Genomic DNA, 26208 nt, shown 5'->3' on the forward strand with positions numbered 1-26208 from the left:
TTTAATTGCAGCAAATATCAATTCGACAGCTCGGATCTCGACCAGGATCCCACAGAACGTTGTTGGCCATACCATTTTAAGATTGCTTCTTTCAGTGAAGTTTTACGAGCCAATTTCATGCGTTCTCCAAGATTGCTATTCTGTCCTACATCACACGTGAATGCAAATTTATTTATTTTGTTTTTGTTTTTTTTATGTCCGAAAGTTTGCTTTTTTATGCCATATTGATTACTATTGATTACATATATCAGACGCATGTGTAATATTAACAGTATGTTTTTATTTTTTTTTACATTTGACCGGATTTTTTCTCCGTAATATCCGAAGTCCGTTAAATAGAGGTCCGTTATATCGAGGTTTTACTGTACTTCTTAAAATCGGGAGTGTTTTGTAACGTTATGGACGCCATGTGGTATACTTTTTAACCCAACATGTGAAAATTAATATTTATATAATATATAAAAAGTAGTCAAAAAGTATAAAAAGTATTATTAAAATATCAAGATTTACTGCAAACAATGAATATATTGAAACATATAAAAATCTTCTTCTTAGAGTGCCGTGTCCTGACGGAGGTTGGCAATCATAATGGCTATTTTTATTTTTGAACTTGCTGCTCTAAACAAATCAATCGATCTGCATTTATACCAATCACGTAGATTCTTTAAGCATGAGTTCTGCCTTCGGCCAATAGATCTTCTTCCTTGAATCTTTCCCTGTATTATGAGTCTCAAAATTTCATATTTTGGTCCCCTCATCACGTGGCCTAGGTATTCCAGTTTTCTGGTTTGTATAGTGGTGATTAGTTCTGTTTCTTTACCAACCCTCTCCAGTACTTCTTTATTTGTAAGCCTCGATTCTTTTTAAATTGCATTTTTTTAATGTCCAAGTCTCAGCTCCATATAATAATATTGAAAATACATAACAGCGAATGGTACGTAGTCTAATCTCCAAATTTAGATTTTTGTAGATCTTCTATACTCGTTGCTATGATCACAGTGTCGTCTGCATTTCGTAAGTTGTTAATTAATTTTCCGTTAACGGTAACTCGCGCTTTGATATTATTGAGCGTGTTTTGGAAAATTTCCTCAGAATATAAGTCAAACAAAAGTGGCGATAAAACACATACCTGTCTAACTCCTCTACAGATCTTCATTTCTTCTGAGTTTTGCTCATCAATTTGAACTATGGCATCTTGGTTCCAATATAATGTTTGCACTATATTTATAATTTTACTGTCAATGCGCTTGTTGATATGTATTGATATTAGTTTTTCATGTCTTACTTTATCGAAAGCTTTTTCGTAGTCAAAAAAGCACGAGTGTAGATCAACGTTTATATCCCGACATCGCTGAATCAATATGTTGATGGTAAATAGTCCTTCTCGAGTACCCATTTCATTTCGGAACCCAAACTGCGTCTCGCTAATATCCTCCTCTAGCCCTTCGTATATCCACTTATGTATTACTTTCAGCAGCATGACTCATACTGTTTTCTTCAAGACTCATACTACTTTACTTCACTATTTTAAAGTATGACCCATGAGGCTCAGTGTTCGATATTTAGAGCACTCTTTTGCTGCTTGTTTTTTAGGGATAGTTATAAATGCTGACTTCAGCCACTCTTGTGGTAATATTCTCGTATCGTACACCGTGTTGAATAAATCTGCCAATACTTTCAAGTTATCCTCTTCCACTAGTTTAAACAGTTCTACTGATTTCATCTAATCCAGCTGCCTTATTGTCTTTAGAGTTTTTGATAGCATATTTGATTTCATCTATCGTGATCTTCTGTCTTTCTAAAGGATTTAGTTCTTGTATTTTCTGCATTTCACCTCTTTCATCTTGGAAAAGTTTTCTAACGTACTCCTCCCATCGTCTTAATTTCTCTGGTAAATCTATTAGTAGTACTCCTTTTTTGTCTTTTGTATGTATCCTTGCTGTCTATTTCGACCCATTCAAGTCACTTCTCTTATTTTTTTGTGCATATTTCTCATATCATATTTGGTTTCTAGTTTTTCTATCTCTTTACATTGTTTCATCAAATAGATTTCCTTAGCTGTTTTGATTTTTCCTTCATTATTCGTTGTATTTCTTCATACTTCTGTAGATCTTTTCCTTTATATTTCCTTCTTTCTTTCATCTGTAATAGTATTTCTTCATCTTCTGTCATCCAATGTTTTTTAGCCTCTGACTTATATTTACCTGACTTTGCTTATTTTCCTTTATTTTTATATATAATTTATTTTAATTTATTTTCCTATTGTCCATCCTTTCCTTAAAAGCAACTGCTTTAAGAATACTTTGAAGCCACTTATTATAATTAACGATAAAAGGAGCACTGAAATCAAATTTTATTTAAAATAAATTTATTTGTTTTTGCAAAATTAGGCCTAAGGCATATTAAATCAATTAAACAAACAATTCGCAAATCGTAATATATATATATATATATATATATATATATATATATATATATTATATATATATATATTATATATATATATATATATATATATATATATATATATATATATATATATATATATATATATATATATCTACATTGAATTATCCTCAAGAATGAACATTTCATTAATAGTAGAAACAAAAATTAAACTGTAAAAAAATAATATACTAGATGCATGTTTGGAGATCGATAAGTACAAGAAAGTTGTATCCAATCCTTTGTATCATAAAGCCGTAAATCAAGACATCCAATTCGGACAACGCTTCTTTGTAGTTAAGCTTAATCTACAGAGTAAATACCTACTCACCGACTTTGTCAACCTGAAGGTCTTCATCAGATGTCGTGTTTGGAATGCATTCCGTGCCTTCGCCGCTGGAGGCGGCATGCGAATCCGTCATGGATGCGGGGTGCAAGGGTGGCGGCAATCTCGTAAACGATTCCACTCTCACTGCTCCTGTAATAAACAACAGATGTCTAAATCTGATCAAAATGCAAGCGGACAAACTACACGTGTATAATACCATTGTTCGTCAGATTTATGGGCTTGTTTTTTGTTCATTTATTACCCGGAGATAAATTTTTAGCGGAATTTCCGCTTGAATTAAGAGATGCTTGAGATAGTCGCAAATAGGGCACCAATAAAACGTGATGCGGAAAATCTGATAATCGCATTTTATGTATATTACAAAAAGCGTGTAACCTTATTTACTTTATTTCCATAATTTATTTAAGTAGAGATGAATATTTCATACCTATATTTTTTATTTATCATATCTTATAATAATCGTTATACTAGGTGTTTTTACAATTATAGCCCTTTCAGGTCTGATTTTTTATTTTTTGAAATTAAGATTTTTGACTACTGAACATCTTTATTTATTATATAAGGTACTCTAAATAAATATTTTAAAAAATCCCCCTCGTCCCCCTTAGCGTGGAGGGATCGTGCACGATCGTGATGTTCAGAATTTAACTGCTTTAGTGCACGATCGTGACTGCGTCAGGTTTTGTAAAATGGTACAAAACAAATATTTTTCATAGAAAACATATTTTCAATCAATATTTATAGTAGTAGGAACTGTTAAGTTCACCTTTAATATCACTTTAGGTATTAAAGGTAAATCAAATTATAACAAAAAAATAATTATTTTCCTTAAAAAATAATAAAAACACTCCAAAATTATTTTGAAACATATCTACTTTGTATGATAGCCTGCAAAACAGTTTTGTTTTCTAGACAAACAAATGTAAACTTCACATTTGGTACAAAGTATCTTAGATCTACTTTTGCAACCTTCCATTCTGCACGATCTTGGACTGTCTATTTCATCAAATGATGGAAGATGGTCATACCCATCATACCTTTTGGCCACAGAAGGTGGGTTCGGTCGACGGAACTTAGACGTATTAGGGCGCAGGTTCTCATCTTGTTCATCGATATCAGTTCTTCTTTTACGTTCTGGGGCATTGACTAGACCATCTGCCACCTGCATTCGAAATTTCAATAAGTCCATTATTTTATTTGTGGGTGCTCCCGTTGTAATTGATTCTAATACTTATAACCGCCAAGCATTCGAAATTGAAAGGTCAAAAAAATGAAGGATGACTTTTAGAGTCCATTTTTTCGTTTTGATGAAGGTCCGGTAGTATTCTATGGACTGGTCAAGAATATCTACACCGTCAATATTCTTATTGTATTTCGCGATTACTTTTGGACATTTAACGTCTGTCAATGCTGATTGACTTTTATCCCATCGCTTGATTTGACAAGAATCATCTCGAGAAGTGCAATTGGATGCTACTAGGAAGGATTTGTTGTCCATCCATTTTACAACAACAATGTCATTGCTAATGAACTGTTGAGATTCACCACGTTTCATTTTGCTATATTGCTTAAAATCAATATTTTTTCTATCAGGAATTCGATTCATCATCATTGTGCCAGTCCCATGAAGTTCCACTTCTATTAATTTTTCCAGTAAAGGTATAGATGAGAAAAACCGGTCGAAATATACACAACTAACACGTGGAACAAACTTAGATAGATGAAGAATGACAGAAGCTCCCACACCTAGAGATCTGTCTCCACAGTTTGTTTTAGCACCTTGGTAAACTGCGAAGTCAATCATCAAACCATCGTGAGTAGTGGCGACAAAAGCTTTTAACCCTTGTGGACATGGATTTGTATTAATAACTTGTCTCAAACCACGTGGACATTTCCCACAAAATGGGAGAACGCCTTGTTGGCGTTCTAATTTGTTGCAAGCATTCTTTACTTGATCAAGTACAGGCTGCACTTTCCAGAGTGAATTCTGGTTTTCTGTAGGAGCTTTGTCACTTTCCACAACGTGAAAAGCCATACCAAGAACTTTAAAACGATCCCTAGAAATCTTGTCAGCAACTAAAGCTAATCGCATTTCTGTCCCCCAGTACATGTGAATGCGTGGGTATGGAATGCACCCCATGATAAAATGAACTCCTACAATTTTTTTTTAATTCTGTTGCATTGGTGTTTAGAACTGTTCCAGTTTTTCGCATATAATAATTATTTGTACAAACTGCGGCATACTCAAAAAATGTTTCGTCAAAATAGTCTTCAAAATAGGCCAAAGGAAACCTAACCGCTGCTGGCGGTCGCTCTGGATAGCAGTGTTCCTTCTGGTTGTACGGTATTTGCTTCCAGATCCTTTTGCGACTGTCTCGGTTTTTTGTAGACTTTTTAGGAGCAGTTGCAGACGATGGGTCTAAACTTGGAGGTATCTCAGGCTCATCAACATGCATCAACGTCAGAAATGAGTCTTCTTGATCACCCTCGTCATCTTCTACTTCTTCAATTTCAGAATCGTTGCCATCCCCAATCAGCTGAAGCACCAACTCACTCGATAGTTCCGTTCCTAAAAGCAAAAAATATATTTATATTTTAATAAAACAAAAAAATAATATTTCATGGCATTAAAAAGTAAGGCACTGAAAGATGAGTTTGAGTCGGAACGTCACGTTCACGCGAACAAATTTTTGAGAGATTATGTTGCCTATATAAAGTCAATAATGCCAAAAATATTGTTCACCCAATTACTTTATTAACTAAATAAAACATTAAAAGCAAAATTCAAGTGAAATGTCGAATAAATAATAAAATACTTAATACTTACGTTTACCAGTCTCTTCAACAAAATACACCGACATCTTATCAGAAAGGTCAACCAACACTAAATACCATGGTACAATGAATATACAAGGTATGATATTGCGCATGACATTTGACAGAAAAAATATATTTTCAGTAGCGTAAAACATTTACTTCTCCTAGAGATTCAGGCGAAATATTTATTTTTGTTTTCATACATATACTAATAATATAAGTACTCTTTCTGTATGCAAATCCCTTGAAGTTTAAAAATTTTCTGCATAGGAAATACTGTGAATAGGTAAATAGTAGTAGATATTTTATATATATATAATTATATTTTATATATAATAGTAGTAGATATATTATTCTCATTTACTGTCACTCACTTCCAAGCAGTTTTACTGAAATAAAAACAAAATAGAGTACTATAGAGAAAAATCTGTTTTACAATTCAATATGGTACCTATTTTAGATGAGTTATACTGAAATTTAGTAAAATAAAAAATATACACATTACTATAACCTACCGATTATTATATGCAAAATTTACATATCAAACAATATAATAATATAAAAATAAGACACAAATTAGTGCAAACGCAAAACACATTAAATATCGACTTCAGACGACTTTACACCGACAAGACAGAAAGTTTGTATAAAAACAAAAGTTCAACAATAATATCGGTTATCAATGGTGACTGTTGCAAATTGCAAGTTATGAGATAATAAATATATTTTAAAGTAACTCAATACTGACTGAGTCATCTATTTTATAATAGAAAAATAATTTAGATATATGCTTACATATGTGTCTTTATACAAATGGTGTTTAGTTACTATTTATTTATACTGTATAGTATTTTTTTGTAAAACTGAAAGTTTTTATTTGCCATTGAATATCTGGTTTTGTACCTTTTTCAAAGTATGCTGTGCAATTGCTTGTTGCAATAGTGACAATGAAGATCAAATCTTTAGGTTTCATAGATTTCCTAAAGATAGTGTGACCAGAAAACTGTGGATTATTTCTTGTTGTAGATAGGATAATTTTAATTGTAATACTGCAAGAATTTGTTCTACACATTTTAAAACTGAAGATTACCAAAGAAATCTACAACAGGAACTTTTAAATTACGTTCCTAAAAAGGGTCTAAAACTGAAACCTGAGGCAGTCCCTAGTCTTTATTTGCCTAAATCAACATCGGCTACCCTTTTAACCAACCAAAAGAAACGCGTACAAGGAGGCGAACACAGAGAGACAAAAAGTATGTTGAGCTGCTTCTTACTACTTTTAGGTCAACGACGTAAGTCTAAATCTTTATTTTTATTAATTATTAGACATGAAACCTTAAATGATTTTTTTCATATCGATTTTTTAACTAAGAAACTAGCCTCAGCCTGCTATGCAATTTGCAATAAGAACTGTTTCGGAGGAAATCAATTTAGCATCTTCCAAAATAACATATTTTTCTTTGTTAAATCATGTTATCATTATTATAAACAATACCAAGATAATTTTATGTGTGAATATTACAAAATATGTCATTTTAAAGGTTGTGCAATATTGTGTGCCCTCACTACACTCATATTCGATGGCTAGCTAGCTCATTCGATATAAATAAAGTTGCCTTTGTCATTATTTATTTTGATTTTGTGTTTAGTTCAGTAGGTATATATACGTACAAATTTTGTATACCTCCATTACCACTTTTCTGTATCTTTTTAAACATCTGAAATATCGAACTTTGGAGTATAAGTTAATTAACCTGTACCTACGTGTAATAAAAGATAATTTAAACTTGTCTTATAAAGGATATAATAACATAATTTTATCATCTCTTTATAATTACTATAATTAAATTAGCCAAATTATATAAAAAACGTAAAATTAAAAGTCTTTCCTATACAACTACATTCAAATGTTGCGGGAGTAAGCGTTCTTGACTACGTCATGCTCGAAAGTGAACCGATTTTGGAACATTATAATATATCATACCTTGTGTATTCATTGTACCATGACTAATACCGTCTTAGTCACACGTCCGTGTTTAAATCATTAACAGACTTGTGCAGTATCGTTCGCTACCGTTCTGGGCCCGCAAAGTTGATTAGACAAGAGACAGGATTTTTTTTGAAATAAAGTGCACGATTGTGTGCGCTCGTCTTGAAAGGAATAGGTTAATAAAATTATATTTTTTTATTAAATTTTAAACTAATAAATTTAGATATGAAAAGACTGATATGTTTTTGTACACATTTATGAAAAATCAATGAATGGAACAAAAAAGTATTTTTAAAATGTGTAAACATTTATTTCCTAGTGGAACGCTTTCGGCTTACAAAGCCATCTTCAGAGCTATGCTACAATAGAACAATGATATAAATAACTTATTTAAAGTTTACACTATTTTACTTACGTCAGATTTTTTAAAGTATCACCACTAGGGGATAACTCATTTGGTAGAAAAATTCACAAATTTTTTTTTAAGCTGTTTCTATATTAGAATATACCATTGAAAAAAACACAAAAAAGACTGTACAATGGACTCCACAAATAACACATAAATTGGTTATGGTACGGGTGTTAGAACCCGACCGAATGAGGGGAATCGAATGCCAGCCATTTACATGATTCCTCAAAGAAGATGACAATTGACATGCCATACACAGAAAATTCTTCTTCTTCTTTTGGTGCCTATTCGTTTGGAATATTGGTGATCATTCTGGCTATAATTATTTTATTAACTGATGCTTTAAATATATTATATGTTGCTGTGAAGAACCATTGTCCGTCCATGATATCCTTAGGATTCTTCTGTATAGACACATCTCAAAGACTTCAAGTTTTTTCTCCATTGCTTCAGTGAATGTCCAGTATTCAACTCCTTAGTATAATATCGAGAAGATATAACATCGTAGGAGCCTTACTTTTATCTCCAGATTAAGGTTGAGACTTTTAAAGAGTTTGGCCAAGTTGTTGAATGCACTCCTAGTTGTCTCTATTCTACATTTTACTTCTTGTGAGTGATCCCATTATTCGTTTACCATTGTTCCAAGATAGGTAAACTGTTTTACTTGGTCCACTGGTGTATTTTTGATAAGCAGTTGGACGTCTTTAATTTTATTTTTGCTGATGACCATAAATTTAGTTTTTGGTATGTTTACTTGTAGTCCAAATCTTACACTTACTTCATTTACTTCGTTTATTAGTTGCTGTAAACTGTTTAAATTGTCTAAAAATATATCGGTGTCATCTGCATAGCGGATGTTGTTAAGGCGTTCTCCATTGAAAACGATTCCATGTTCGGAATTTTCCAAGGCTTTACTAAATATTTCCTCTGAATATAGGTTGAATAATATAGGTGAAGATATACATCCTTGTCTAACGATTCGCAGAATACGGATAGCTTCTTCCGTCGGTTCATCTCCAAGATTTGTTTTTATTGTGGCTGATTGGTTCCAGTATAAATTTTCTATTATACGCCGGTCTTTCTCATCTAATTGTGCTCTTGTTAGAATATCCATCATTTTTCGGTGTTGAACTGTATCAAATGCTTTTTGGTAGTTCACAAAGCAGGTGTAGATATCGCAAGTCATATCTCTGCATCTTTGAAATAATACCTGTAGACTAAACAGTGCATCTCTCGTACCTACGACTTTCATGAATCCAAACTGTGTGTCTTGTAGACTTCTTAGCTTATATTCTCCGCAGTTTTTCGCTCCTTGTTTCTTTAATAACGTATTAAATTCCGAAACTAGCGAATCTTTTGGAATATTACCTGTGTCATAGACATTATTGAAGATTTTACATAGTATTCTTAAAGATTCATCATCAAGAAGTTTAAGAATTTCAAACTGTACTCCGTCTAGTCCTGGAGCTCTCCCTTCTTTTAGTGATATTGTGACTGCTCTTATTTCTGCCACTAGTATAGGTGGTCCTGTTTCCTTAGGTATTGGGGAATGGGTCTCGCCTCTCATCAAAAAATAAATTTCGTATGTAATTTTTCCAGATTTTATCAATACTCTCTTTGTCGATGATTATCTCTCCATTGTCATTAACAAGTTTGCTTACTCTTCTGTTTTTACATTTGCCTGTAATTTCTCTTACCTTTTTATGTTCGTAGAAGTCGTCGTATTTACTATGTAGAATTTCGATTTCTTGGCATTTTTTCTCCAGTTCTTTCTGTTTGGCTTCTCTGATCTTTCCCTGTATATATCGCGTTGTAATGTTTTATACATATATAGTTATTTTTCTTGTTTTTTATTCTTTCGTCCATCAGCTCTGTTGTCATGCATGGCTTATTCTTACCTTTTCGTTCTTCATAAAATTGTCTTTAACGTCGTCTACCGTTTTATTCTATTTATAAGGGATTCTATCTTTTCTTTTGTGCTTTCCGTTGAATTATCGATTTCTTTGAATTTTCTATTTATTTTTTTGCTGAATCACTACATTTCAGTTTTCTCATAACATGCTTTTTTACAGTTTTTCCGCGTGTTTTCTTTAACTTGGTTCTATACACGCCCACTAAAGGATTATGGTCAAATTGAATATCAGCGCCTGGGTAGGTTTTTACACTGTTGAAACTTTTTCGATATCTTTTGTTAACAAGTATATTATGGTCTATTTGGTTTCTTATAATTACGTCTTCTCCGTTGTCTCTAGGTGATTTCCACGTATACAGACGTCTAGGTGGTAGTTTATAAAATGTGTTTAGCATGATTAAGTTATGTTCTCCATTGTTTCTCCTCGTTGATTTCTCTCTCCTAATCCATAAGGACCAATATGTTGCCCTTCTTTTCCGTTACCTATTTTAGCATTGAAATAGAAAATTAAGATCATTAAATTATCAAAAAATCGATAAAATGAAATTCATAATGAAATTTATCAAAGACTGTCTAAAATTAAATTTTATAAATCTTAGTATCTTGAGTATCATAACATAATATTTCATTACAATACTTAAATATAAAATGTTCCATTTAATAAAACTCAGAATTTAAAAGAATATGAAAATGGACTTCCTCTAAATATATTTGTTAATATTGGACAAAATAAAAGTCGATTACTGTTCCATATTTCATAAAAAAAATAACTATTTGTATAACACGGGAGCAAATTGCTACTTTCCCTCCCGAGAATGAAGTTCAAGGGAGGAAACGGCACTTTACTCCCATGTTAAACATATGATTTTTCCTCCTTTCTCAAATAACAAGTCATTTTTTCATTGTTAAATAATTTATTTATATAAATAACTAACAAAATTTATACTCCAGTCGTCGAAAATGCCACTGAACCTCTAAAAATCATACGAATAAGCTGAATTTTCCCGAGCATGTTAATTTTGGGACCTCAAAAAAGATGCACAAACGTTTACTACTTTTACCCCCGGGTTTCCCCTAAAACCACCCACGCAGGGGGGTAAAAACGCAAAAAATCGATTTACCAAGAATCTGTACACTGTAAACAAAAATGTTTAAAACACAAAATGTAGCTGAGATAATTATAAACAAAATTGTTTATAAGCATTTTTTGTGTAGAATGAACCGTTCTCTTGAAAACAACGTTTGAAGCGACCGTCGATTTTGCATGTCAGTTACGCGCGCGAAATCAATGTTTAATAAAATTTGTATCAGCTCGACGGTAAAAATTCGATATCTTTTGATTCAAGTGACCTATCGACAAAAATCAACGTGTGTTTAAAGGCAAAGACTTCAGCTTTTGTATGCAATTTTTGTATATTGAATTTTGTATTATTCGAATTACATAAGGAGTGAGAGCTGGAGCCAACGTGTTATCGTGATATTTTTACTAAAACTTTTATTATACACTTAGTATCCCCCGAAAGTACTCGTATTTGGTTGATTACAATCTACTTTTTTAACTTTAGTTACTCCCATAATTTGGTCAGACATTTTTGTACATAATATATTAACGCTTAAGTGCAATTTTACCTAAAAAAAGAATTTATGCAAAAAAATATTACAAATATTAAGTTTTATATTCACAAATGTTTACCCAGTTTTTAAATTTTAAAATCTAATCTAGATACGAAGGACAACTTATTTTAAATAAAATCATAATTTACTTTAAATAGAAATAATCCAAGTTTAACCCTAGGTTACATCTGTAATACCTTGCTTTATATTTTCAACCATTCATACGAACAAATATAAAAAATAAGCTCATTTTTCCTCATCTAACAATGTCAAAATACTGAACGCTCCGTTATTCATATCCTATCCTTAATCTTGATTTTTCTGTCTACCTGGATTTCCTTCATTTTACTCAGACTTTGTATTTCGGCAGAAGGCATTTCTCATTTTATTTTTGTTTACCTTCTGTACAACCACAACAAGAAAACGTATTACGTCAGTAAAACGACGGAGATATTGTAACATTAAAAATTTAGTCCTGATTTCGTTCCCCGTATTGAAGTTACAAAAAAAGAAATTGGCAGGTGGATTACAGTTTTTACCTTATAGAATTTTAAAACATCATAAATTGCTTTGTTAAAATATAAAAAATTGATATCTAGTAAATTATATTTCGTTCACAAATTGTTGAGAGCACGAAATGTGCCTCAAAGTCATAAAACGGACGTAAAATTTGTATCATCATAGGCGTTCCTGAGGTGTTTATTCATTAAAATTAATGCTAATATTAATAATGTTTTAATACTAATATATTTACCAAAAAACAATTAAAACTTTCACGGATAATGTTGGTTATTATATTATAATAAAAATAAGAATTTAACCATTAACAATTTGGTAAATAAGAATATCTTATCTCTTTGAATATTTCAATACTAATCTTCGCGATTAATCACTTTACTAGAAAACCTGGAATTCATATCCGAAGGTACTATTCGTTGCAAAAAAATTTGAATGGAATTCCCCAGATTTTTAATAATATAATCAATATAATGGGTATAAAGATGCCGGCTTTGGCCACGTGCCTAGTCTGTTTAGTTTATATTCGAAACTTAACTTGAAAGGGTGAAGTTATCACGAACGAAAACAATTTTTTTGTTTAGTACGTTTTTGATCGCATGTAATTTACGGCTCGTCGGTGTTTCCGCGTCTACGGCAGTAATTAGAGTCTCGAATATTTCTTTTTTTTACGATTTCACGATTTTTTATTCCATATACCTACGAACATATACGTACCTTTCGCAGTGCAACTAACTCAAATACAAACGAACACTTAAAGAGAAGGAAAAAGCCTATTGAAATTGATGAATTTGCCAAAAATGGTATTCGAAAGAAAATTCATGGATTTTTTTTTCAAAAAAGAAATACCAAACCTAAACAAAATTTTACAAGAAGTTAGAGACGAGCCGGATTTGCCTCATATCGGACGAACTAAATTGTGGCAAGTTTTAAAAGAATTAAATTTCCGGTGGGAGAAATCAGACCGAAAATCACTTTTGATTGACCGGGAGGAGATAATATGTTGGAGAAGAAATTATTTAAGATCCATACGAAAATTTCGGGCTGAAGGAAGGCCAATCTTCAACTAGGATGAAACGTGGGTAAACTCAGGTCACACTCTAAAAAAAATTTGGTCAGATAAAAATATATTAAGCTCCAGGCAAGCCTTTAAGAAAGGTTGGTCTACTGGTATCTCCCCACCTTCTGGTAAAGGCAGTAGATTAATAATTTCTCACATTGGCAGTGAAAACGGATTTGTTAAGCATGATTTTTCAGTCCAAAAGCACAAAAGACTATCACGAGGAGATGACAGCTGATGTTTCGAAGAGTATTTTGAGTAGATGATTGAACACATACAACAAAATTCAATTATAGTAGTAGATAATGCACCTTATCATTCACGACTAGTAGAAAGACTTCCAATGACTGCGTGGAAGAAACAGGATATTCTTGAATCTCTGCGGAATAAGTATCTGCCTTACGAAGATGGAATGGTAAAAGCAGAACTTTTAAAAATAGCCCGGCAACACAAATCTAAATCCAAGAAATACGTATTTGACAAAATGGCGGAAAGGCGAAACATCACAGTCCTTAGACTTCCCCTCTACCACTGTGAAATAAATCCAATTGAACTCATTTGGACACAAATGAAAAGTTATGTGGCTAGAAAAAATACGTCATATAAAATACAAATACGTGAATTGTTATACGAGTCTTTACAACATATTACAGAACAAAACTGAAAAGATGCAGTAAGACATGTAATAGAAGAAGAACAAAAAATGTGGGATCTTGATAACATAATTGATGCGACCGTAGAGACACAACCGCTAATTAATAACCCTCAAGACGACTCGGATTCCGAAATTGATCCTATTTATTTTGAATTTAAATAGTTTTCTAATCGTAATTATATAAGGTAAGTAATAGTAGTTGTAATTGTGAGGTAAGGGGAAATTTTTCAAAGCATTTTTGAAAAATTTAAAGGCAGAATGAAATATTTATTAGAATAAATAAAAAGTTTCTTTTGCATGCAATATTTTCAATTAAAAATTATACTATATTTTCTCTTTTATTTTCACCCCTGTTAAATAACATATTAAAATAAACATTGTAGAAGTTTCCATAGACTTTCTGCCCTCAGTAATAATGTAGTCTTTCATTCTGCGTTTAAATTTTTTAAAAATATTTATTAGTTTTCTCCGGATTCGAAAATAATGGATACATTTAAAACACATTGAAAATTTTGCCAGGCGACATTTGGCGCCTTTCCACTTAATTAAATAAATGTATCTTTTACAAATGGCAAGAAACTATTTATTTTTTAATAATTAAGTTTTATTAAAACAAAAATACAATTTACATAAGTACAATTAAAAAAATATATTTATTAAGTTCAAATAAATGTTTCAATCATATACTCTACGACACTGTCCGGTCATCTGTAACCATTCAAAATACCTTCGTAATCGGATTATAAGGTTGACTGCTGTATTGTATTCCTTCAGATACAAGGTGGGTTAGTCGAAAACATCTTAAACCGTCAGTTTTAGGTTGGGTTTTACTATTATATCGTAGTACCTATCCTCTCTGTATTTCAGTTCTCTAATTAGGGTTAAACTTGTAGTGAGCTATCGACAAATTGTGAACAGATTATAAATGTAAAAATATATTAAAAAAATTATTTTCTGTGCCATGTTGTACCGGTTTGTTTCCTTATGTCCTAGTCCCATTTTACATTTGGACGTCTTCTTGGTCTCTTGACGCCTCTTGGAGACCACAGTGTAATTCTACTGGACCATCCATTGCCATTTCTTCTCGCTAAACGTTCCGCCCACTGCCAATTTAAAGATTTAATTCTGTGATATTAAGTAACTGAGGTTAGCTATTATCTCTTTCTTTAGTGTCCAAGTTTCGCAGCCGTATGTCATGATTAGTAGCACTGAAGCTACTTTGATCTAATGCTTTTTTCCTCAGGTAAAGTGGCATCTTCGATTTTAATATAACTGCATTTCTACTAAAAGATGCCGAAGCTTGTTTCATTCTTCTGTTGATTTCTGCAAGTAAGGAGTCAGATTTATGTATTAATTGTCCCAGCTATACATACTCGTCTACTATCTCAAGAACACTGTTGTTTATTATTAAATCTTGGACATCTACTAGCTCGTTGTTTTTTCAAGTTCATTTTTAGGTCAGCTCCATTGCTAGCTGCATTTAGGTTGCTTAAAAGTTCTTGTAGTTCTGCGGGATTATTTACAATCAAAACGATGCCGTCTACATATCTTGGATGGCTAAGGTATTCTCCATCAATGGATAGGTCTTTGTTCTACCAGTTAATTTTGCTAAATATATTTTCTACAGTTACAGTTAAGAGTTTTGGTGATGTTGCGTCTCCTGTCGGACACCTCTGGTAGTAGGAAATTCTGGAGTGTTTTAATACATTTTTACCTTAGCTTTTCTCTATGTACAGTTTGTCAATGCCTTGGTTGTCAAAGCTTTTAACACTACCTTGGGATATATAAAATCAAAAGCCTTCTCGAAATTTATTAAGATTAATGCTTAATATTTCATCTTCTTTAACTTTACTTATTAGTTATCCAAGCCCATGGGTATGATACAGGGTACTGAATCCACTTCTGAAGCCAGCTTGGCTGTGCACTATCCCATGCATTTCTTAATCTGATGATGGTGTTCATTAGCTAACCACATTTACACCCAGAATCACAGAATGAATTTTGCAGATGTTAAAATCCTTGAAAAAGAAACGTTCTATAATAGAAGACTTCTTTAGAAAGGACTCACATTGCAACAACTGATAATGTGATTAACACAAAATCAGATATACAACATCTATATTGCATCAGCGTCTTATTGCATTTTTCTAAACCATAAATAAAAAAAAAACAATTAAAACAATCAATAATAGTTTATTTTCTATTTATAAAAAACAATAACATCATAATAATTTGTCTTAAATTGATCTTAATATAAATTTCATATTTTAAATATAACTTTTCTCTTAAAACTGAAAACTGTCATCGTTCTTTGACAGAAATTTTCGGATCTGATAACTGACAAGCTTCCATCACCTTGAGGTATTTGGTATTTAATTCATTGACTATGTGGCTTCAATAGTGAAAACCGTATAATGTGTTCGTCCTAATATGTGTATTTTTATACGACAACCGTTAAACTCTACTGAGGCCTCAATCTGCCTACTCCTCAGTGTCGAAACGACCGCTCTTGTATAGCTTCTCTTATACCTTCACTTTGCTCGGGAACGGTATTCACCGAGACCGTCTGAGCGGCCGCCATATTGCCGGTAGTCTTTTAGCATCATTGCAACTGTTTAAGCTGTCGGGGTTTTTCAATTTCGATGGCTGTACGGATAATTTTCGATTTTAAGGAGCAAATAGAAGCGATTGTTTTTGCTTTTTCGAAATCTATTTTGTGACCTGTCTGAATATGATGTTGGGCTAGTGCTTAAGTGATATTGGAATGTTTAGCAGATATCGAATGTTCGTAAATACGGTTGTGGATTTGTCAGTTTGCCGGTCTTATGTATGTTCGTGGGCAACTGGAACATAGTTTTCAATGGGTATTTGGTCTTTTACGGATCTGACGAGATTGGACCACTTGGAGTAAGTAGTGAGGATGGTTCTGCTGTTAAGAGGGTTAAGAATTTTTCTACTGATCTTGGCAAAGGTAGATATATTTTAGGTTTATTCGGCGGCAAGGTTTCTTTTTTGGATGGAATGAGGTTTAGACGTTTTTGAATGCTCCTATTGATGTGGGTTTTGTGGTAGGTAAAGTAGACAAAACAGCTTCCTCAAAACACCAATCAATAGAAGCATTCAAAAACCTCTAAACCCCATTCCATACAAAGAAGAAACCATGCTGCCCGATCAACCCAAAATTTTTCTACCTTTTCAAAGGTGTCACCGCTCATAATCTGCAGAACCATTGTTTTGTCTCTTCAAGAAGTTCAAGTACAAAAAAACAATTGTAAACACTTGAAAAGCTGCAGGTAAAGTTAGGATATATGATGCCAAATGAATTGTTGAAGTATACTGGAGCGGCAATGACGTATTAACTAACAACAATAATTAAAAAGATTATAAGACATAATAAAATATCAGAAGAAAGAACGAGAATAGAGCTAATCCTATTATTTAAAAAGGGCGATAAGAAAAAACCAGAATACTACAGAGATACCATTTGTTAAATACACAATTTAATTTAGGAAAAAAAGCGTTTTCTTTGACCTAACTTTCACCCCTATGATCCATTTATTTTTTCAATTGTAATGACGCCATAGTACTTGTGATGACGTCACAGATCTCATGTATAATAATAATAGAGTTACAATGTGTTACAATATAAATTTACATATTTTATACAATATATAAATAAACCCAGTTTCGTACAGAAGTTGTTTGTCACATGGACTACAACTTGTACGTGAGGGTTGAATTTTTTTTTAACATATTCGCATAAATTACAACTATAAAAACTTTAAAATAGTAGTTAAGTCATCAAAATATTTCTTTTTTGCTTTTTTTAATAATCTGCTGAGATAGTTTTTGGATAATTTATATTCATTACTGATATTCATGTCACTGGGGTGTCTCTTAGATTTTTTATACAAATTATTTTTTTCCTCAATAGCTTTTAATAATTCTAAATTGATCCAGGGTTTTTTACTTTTTGATTTTTTTCGAATTTGTACTTCCTTAGTTGTTATGTCAATATTTCGTTGTAGTGTATTGATAAACTCTCCTCAGTTGTATAATGTAGGTTTGTGGAATTATAAACAGAGATCCAATTTTCTTGTTTTAAATTTAACTTTAACTGTATGTAATCAGTATATTTTTTGAATATTGTGTTATAATATTAATGCAATGGGACTGTGATCGGCTATTTCGTAGTTAAAAATGTAAGAGATAAGTTTATGTTTACTTTTTTTTGAATTTTCAATAAAGAAATGATCAAGGCACGTTTTACTTTGACGTCTTGTGATTTGGTTTATATATGATACATATCCATACATGTTAAGTTTTTATACTTCGATACATAGTCATCATCAACTAATAAGTCTATAATATTAATATCTTCTGCAAAAATATTAATGTCCGACTTCTTTTTATGGCGTAAATAATTGTTAAGGCACGAATTAAATACCTTTGGACATGAGCTTGGTGATCTGTTTGTAGAAACAATTTTAATATTTTTATTTTTTTTTATAGTTTAGATTGTTTTTACACATACAATAACACCATCATTTCTGTTAAAGTTACCTCAACTATACAGTGATGAGTGTCTTACCACCCGGCAAAATAGCGGAAAGGATAGAAGACAGATTAAGTTGTGAGATAGTACGAGATAAGGCTAGTTATTAGACGTGTCTATTTGACTTCAGTCATAATTATACGGATGACCTCGAAAATATTTTATTTTAATAATTTCTGATGTTAGAATAAATGATTAAATATATTAAGATATATTATAGTAAAAAACATTAATTAGTAGCGATTTTAAATTATAAATCTTTAAGTTTATTTCATAATAAAAATAACTCAACTGAAATATTTGACTAAACTAAATAGGTATGATCAGTCCGAAAACAATTCTTGTATGTGCAGTTGGCGTAATAGTTAGAGACGTTGTCTATTGATAAGAAGACTGGGGTTCAATTCACACCAAGGGTAAAATTTTTGTTTTACTCAATCAAAAATAATAGAAAATATGATACATATTAGGTAACAAGTTTTCGAAAAACTCATTATTTACAATTTATTCTTATTCCAATGTTATAAAATAAAAATACAAAATATTTCAAATTCAATTCCAGTTTTACAGTCTTCAGTTGTGAATGGAAAATAATCCATTGAAGACTGTTTAATGTCAAATCCATCACTAAATTCTCAGTGTTAATATCAATTCCTCTGTACAGCTAATGATTTTCAAAACAATTGACGACATTGGAAAGTATGCGCGCGAACAGCTACCTGCTTTATAGCTAACCAAATCATCAAGCCTTCAAGTTATCAAATAATAACACATCGAGAAGTGTTTTTTACGGTAAACAGAAACTTTTTATTGAAAAAACAATTCGCGAAACGGATTTTAACGGTCGAGGAAAAAGTGCAAATTGTTGTCTGGCATGTAAATGGATTATCAGACAACATGATTAGACAACAATTTGTAAATATGTTTCCAAATAGGCCGGCTACAGCACGATCAACAATTCAGTCTATTATACGTAATTTTTTTACTTATGGATCCGTGTTCGATCCAAGAGGAGAGTATTTAATTCGTGCCTTAACAATTATTTACGCCATAAAAAGAAGTCGGACATTAATATTTTTGCAGAAGATATTAATATTAGAGGAGTTCGTAGACGAAGGGAGGTAAATCCAGATTTGGAACTAAGGGACACTTTGATTTGTGCAAGTATTGAGCAAAATCCTACCCAATCAACACCTCGTCTCGGAGAACAATGTGGAATTCCAAGATTTAGAGTAGGTGAAATTTTGTAAAGACATCGATACCGTCCCTATAAACTTCATAAATCCAACGAACAATTCCCTGGGGATCAATATAGATGTTTAGAATTTTGTCAAACTGCAATGGAAATGTCACATCAAGGTGAACATTTTTTAGAGAACGTTTTGTTCACCGATGAATGTACGTTTTTATTGCATGGCCGTCACAATTCAATCAATGCTAGGTATTCGAAAAGTAAATGTTTGGGGAGGCCTAATAAGGAATCATGTCATTGGTCCATTTTTTATAGACGGTATGTTGACTGGGCGGAAATACTTGGAACTTCTGAAAAATGAAATTGTCCCAGCCCTTTGTAATTTATCAATACCTTTCGATTCCATATGGTTTCAACACGATGGTTGTCCTGCACACAATTCTCGCATCGTCAGTGAATATCTCAGTGCGACTTTTCCTAATCGATTGATTAGTGGCCACGGATATTTTTTTATTGTTGTAGAATTTTTACTTATTTAAACATTCTTTAAAAGTTTTTACTTTATTTTCGAAAGTACGACGATACTGTTCTGTCAATAAGATTTTTTGTTTTAACTTTAGTTTTTGTTTAGTTTTGTTTAGTGATTCAAAGCAAAACGATCTTTGCATAATTTCAAATTATTAAAAAAAAAAAAAGAAAACCACATGTGGGTTTTGAACTCTAATCGTCTGCGATGTCTGTATCGCAATGTCGAATTCTTACCACTAATCCACGAAGGATTTATAATTATTCCGTGACAAGAGTGTATGAAACTCCTCAAATCATAGTAGAAATTATTCTTGGTTAATAATTTAAAACTTCAGATTAAATAATCACTATTAATTAAATTATTTTATTCACATTTTTGCTTTATTGTGGTCAATCAGTTTTTACTTTATGCGAAATTAAAAAATGGAAATACGTCACACATTTGACGTGACTCATAATAATTATGACCGAGGTGATTTAGCTCGAATCTAACGTCTAAAGGTGTGAGACTATCGATAGTGGTAATGTAATGTAATATAAATTATCGGTTTTTCCGATTATTTCTCACCTCTACGAGTTTCATCTCTTTTTATTTTACAAGGTAACTGTGTTTTCTATCTCTTACGTTAATAAGCCGGGTGGTAAGACACTCATCACTGTATATGAGTTCGTATTGCTGTATGTGTAATATATTGCAATCAAGGAGCTGTAGAGTTTCCGTTAAAATAATAATTTTAAAATCAGATTTAAATTGATTAAAAAAAAATTATAATTATATTAAAAAAAAAAAATAATAATAATTTTAAAATCAGATTTAAATTGATTTAAAAATACAATAAATTCGTCAAAGTTTTTTTGGACGCTTCTGATATTCATATGCAGTATTTTTAAGGCTAAATTACTATTTTCACTAACATGATTAAATTCGACTATTGTAATGATTGTTTGAGCTTTAATTTCATTGTTATTATAATTACGTATAAATGGATCCATGTTCAAACTTCAATAAACTGGTATATTAGTATTCAATAAACCTATTTATTAGATGAACGTAACCTAGAAAGCTGCCTTGGCTTTTGGAGCTTGTTCTCAGTAGACTTATTTTTCACTTCTTTTTCTATATTCTTCTTAGTGTTGTTAGTCAATCGGATTTGATGAGTTTTTGGGTGTTCCTATTGGTTTTTCTTCAAATAGTGATATTTCTGCTTCAGTCGTCTTTTTGATACTTAATGTATTCCCTACACTATTTGTTTGGTATATATTTTGCTCTGTATCTTGCAAGTCTTCTAAAGAGTAAGATCTTCCGTCTACAAAAATTTGTTGCCTTTAATGTAGCTTCTAGTACTAGAATTCTGTCGGGCAATTTTAATACATCAATTGATAGTATTGTAGTTCCAATTGACATTTCCCAATTTTTTTAATAAAAATGTTCATTACTTCCTGGACTATAGACTGGTTAAAACATTGTGGAACACCCTGTATATTTTATTTTATATGCAAATTAATAGTTGTAGCAGATTAGTGGTCATATTTTTAAGTGTTGTAAATATAAGATCACAATATTTTCAGATTTTTTAACTTTCGGTTCTCACAGTTAAAATCTGTCAATAAAGAACGAAAACTATTCTAATGCGTCTTCTCAAAAAAGATAAAAACAAGCCTGGTATTCGAAATGTATGTGTCCTTTTTAGGAACATGTTAAACGTTAATGCAACTGTCTTGAAAAACTTCGACCATATGTATGTGAAAGTTTTCCAATAAATTTCAAGCTTGTCGGCACAAAGTAATTACCAAAGTTCGCTATATAGTTCCTTCTGGTTTACAGAAAGTAAACAAATACTTTTAGCAAAGCTTCTGTTAGGGCTTACTGATATTCGTTGTAATACTCTCATAAGCGTATATCAGGGAATAGTAATTAAATCTAAGGGTTACAGATAAATATCAGCAAAACTACCGTAGATTTAATAAGACATATTAAACGATAAAAAAAAATCAATCAAAGCAATACTAGAATATTAATTTAATACAGTGCGGTAATAGGGAGTTTACACTGGAGGTATATTTTGTACTACAAGAAATAATATTAAGGCCTTTTTGTATTTTTTTGTTAGGCCAAGATATTATGAAATAGTCCTATACCGTTACCTAGAAAAAAAATGGTGCAATAAGTGATACTGTAGACTAACGCGAAGATTCATAGTATGTTTTCTGCATTTTTAAATTTTAACCTTCTACGGCTGGCGCGCGGGCAAAATATCCGCGCCGATCTAAACTTCTCAATGTTTCAAAAACTACCCACCCTTTTTTCTGTTTCACTCATTTACCTCCCACATCATACCAAGCGTCAGTCGCATCCTGTTCGTTGATGTGAAGGTATTAATGATTACGGACAAATAATTATCCGCGCGCCAGCCACGTTGTTGAAATTTTGAACGTTTGTTAGTTATTGTGAATTTTAAAATGTATGCATATGAGGCAGAACAAGAACGTTTGCAACAGTTAATGGACGAATTCCTTTGAGTCGACGACGAGAATAAAAATATTGAGACGATGACGAAGAAGAAAATAACATAGAACTGTAGCGTTATAACTGCTACATTGCCTGCTTTCTTTCTTATGGTAATATATTTCGTTAATTCTATTCTCCAATTTCCATATCTTCTGTCATAATTCATATTCTTCTATATCCTCCATTGTATCTCTTATTTTTCTATATATTTTCTCAGATATAGATTGTATCAGAATTATGTCGTTACTTAATTGATTCATTATTCTCTTTTCATTTTTACTGGTATTTGGTATAAAAACCAGTTGGCGTCCAAATCTATCTTCTTTATATATATATATATATATATATATATATATATATATATATATATATATATATATATATATTTGAGTATCTACCTTTCCTATTTTCTTAATAATCACCATTTTTATCTTTTACTCAAGTTTCTAAAGAATGAATTTTATTTTCATCTCTATTTCTGTTACTTTGGAACGAGAGGTGCCATCTTTATTCTCTGTTTAGTTTAATGCTAGTGACAAAGACTCCTTTTTGTTGACATTTCCCCCTTCCCGTTCGATACAAAAGTCGATATAATTGCTTCTATGTATTTCTAAAAATGTCGATTTTCTTCATGACTTCTGTAAAAGTATAATAACCAATTGTTGTGTCGTCTCCTGAATTAGGAGGTAAGAGTATAATATATTTTATCGGTTTCCTGATTCTACCTGTTGTATAAAAATCTTTTATAATTTTAACTTTGAAAATTCTAAGATCAATATTTATGATTATGGTATGTAAGTAGGTACATATTATTTTTGTGGATATTTCTTATGTTTTTTATTTTATATAAAAAACTAGTGATAAGAAATATATAGTTTCTTTAAATGCTTTAATATAGTATGTAAACTTACTGTAAACTAAATTCTAAATTATCTAGCTTTTCAATAAATATATCTTGTCATTTTTACCGAATCCGCTTTTTAATTAATATTATAATATTGAGACGAATATTTCAGTTGTAAAAAGTAATTACCATTTGCTTTAAAATATTATACATATATCCTTACTTTTACTTATTTGCTTTCGATAAATACATAAATAAGAATTGTTTCTTGACTTGCTTGGGTGAATAATGATAAAATTTTGTTAAATTTGATTGGTCCCCTATTCATCCCCCAAGCAAGGTCCCTCATTTTGGTTTCACCATTTTCTGAAGCAAGGTGTGTTTTTCTTCATTTTAGTCAACCTCCGGGATACATTTCTCAGGTGCGGGTCAAATTATATTAACATCCAGAAGACCAACCGGCCTGAGAATGGCACTATCATTCCGATAGGAGAGTTGAGTCCAGGATAAGAAAATCCACAGCTAACAACATGGCTTGCTAACAACCATAGCAGAAAAGACCAGGATAAAACCTAGGATTTGGTGACAAGCATTTTTCCTTACTATAATGTAACACTGTAGCAAGAAGTCGAATAATTTTTATTTAAATTCAATATAATATTTAAACATATATTTTTCTGTCATTTTTTTTAATATTTTAATAAACATGTGTTAATTTAACTGTGTATTGTTTCTTCTTTTTACTTGTTTGCGAGTGTTGCTCCAGAGTAGGCCATATTCACGTCCTGAGTGAGCTAGCCAGGGAGTGTTTAGTGTAACGTCTAATGTAACAATTTTGCAATTGATACATTAGGGGTTATGACGTTAAAAATTGGTCCCAACGGGAAACGATTTGTCGCTCCAACGTTGTTAGTGATGTTAGTTAGGTTGTAGCAGCAAACTAAGGTTTGCGGTTACAAGTTGACAACAGCAGCTCAACGTTGGGATGTTACAAATTGAGCCTCGAAAGGGTTACAAATTGGCACCCAATGAATATTCGTTGGCACGTCATAGACTGACGTCCAATGAATGTTCGTTGGAACGTTACAGAACAAATGGATGAAAATAGTGATACAGAACAAGAAATTTCTGATACGGAAGGTGCTGAATTGATGGTTTCTGCTGGGCCTTTTTTTCTTGGTTAAGACACAATTACTAAATGGATAAAACATATTCCTCCAAGAAATGTTAGAACACGTTAAGAAAACTTAATTACGCGTTTGTCAGGTAAAGAAGTTACCAAAAATTTAAAAGGTGAACTAGATATTTGGAAATATTTTTTTAACGATACCATGGTAAACATTATTGTTGAATGTACAAATAGACACTCCCAAGAAAACTACAATCGAGAGAGAAACGCAAAGGAAACAGATGCTTTAAAAATTCGTGTTTTTTTTGGTTAACTCTATTTGGCAGGTGTTTTGAAAAGTATCAAGTTGAGCATAGACGAACTTTGGATTAAAGACGGTACAGGGAATTGAGTTGTTTCGACTAACAATGTCCAGGTACCGATTTAAATTTTTATTACAACAGCCAAGGTTTGATGATATATATTCACGTAAGAAAAGAAAACTATTAGATAGATTTTGTCTCATACGAGAGATTTTTAAAATTTAATTGCAAAAACGGTTATACGCCGTTTGAATACGTCACAATAGATGAAAAATTGGAGGCATTTAGAGGTCGATGCTGTTTTAAACAGTATATACCTAATAAACCAAATAAATATGGAATAAAAATTTTTGCGCTAGCAGATTCCAAGACCTTTAATACCTGCAATTTGAAGCCATATTTGGGGAAACAACCACCAGGTCCTTTTGTTGTGAGTAATTCTCCATCGGAAGTGGTAAAGAGATTATGTGAGCCTCTAAGAGGAACAAAACGGAACATTACTGCGGGCAATTGGTTTTCAAGCATACCAATATTCCAAACTTTGCTTCGTGATTACAAACTTACATTTCTTGGAACGTGTCGCTTAGATAAGAAGGAATTACCCCATAAATTTTCTAAACCTATAAGCAGACCTATTCGATCCAGCATGTTTGCTTTTTATGACGATATTACTTTGGTGTCATATACCAAAAATAAATAAAAAGTACTCCTCCTGTCTAGTTTACATCATGACGATACAATTGATGAGGATTCCATGACACCCGAAATTATTCTTGACAACAATTCTACAAAGGAAGGAGTTAACACAGTAGACAAGTTATGTGCTGCCTATCACTCCGCTAGGAATACTCGACGGTGGCCAATGGTAATTTTTTATTTCATGCTAAATGTAGCTAGCATAAACTCCATAGCCCTTTTCTATTGTAATAATAACGAGATTCGTTTACCACGCAGACAGTTATTGCACAATTTAGTATTCACTCTGATTCAACCGCAGTTTAACGTTCTTGCTTGTCCAGCCAATATACCACGTATCATGCCAGCGAGAATAAAAGAAATCACTAAGGTAGATCCAGTAAATCACCCTTGACATATTCCAGAAGGTAGCAGAGGCAGATGAGACTTTTACGACAGAATAAAAAACAGACCTACCAGTCGCAAATGCAAACAATGTGGAAAATTTATGTGTGGTGAACACACTGTCTATGCTTGCCCAGATTGTTTTGAAGATATTTTTTTGAATAAATTTAAAACATATATATGTATTTTTTAACAAACATTAAAACTTTTATATTCTAATCAGTTGTGTTGATTTTTAATCATTTTTTTTTTCGGAATTTATTCCCGATATTACATATTTTGAAATTTTATAACATTTAACT

The 26208-nt window shown here is 31.9% G+C and overlaps 1 protein-coding gene across 1 annotated transcript in view; it reads right to left on the reverse strand.

The window, feature by feature from the left end:
• LOC140441766 (neuroligin-4, X-linked-like) overlaps positions 1 to 26208 on the reverse strand; it is a 960081-nt gene that overhangs the window by 33649 nt on the left and 900224 nt on the right. The window contains exon 11 of the mRNA XM_072532673.1: positions 2777 to 2923. Within this exon, the coding sequence (XP_072388774.1) occupies positions 2777 to 2923 (147 nt within the window). The remainder of the gene's footprint in view (positions 1 to 2776; positions 2924 to 26208) is intronic.

Source organism: Diabrotica undecimpunctata, chromosome 5 (genome assembly GCF_040954645.1).
Source record: "Diabrotica undecimpunctata isolate CICGRU chromosome 5, icDiaUnde3, whole genome shotgun sequence".
Lineage (NCBI taxonomy): Eukaryota > Metazoa > Arthropoda > Insecta > Coleoptera > Chrysomelidae > Diabrotica > Diabrotica undecimpunctata.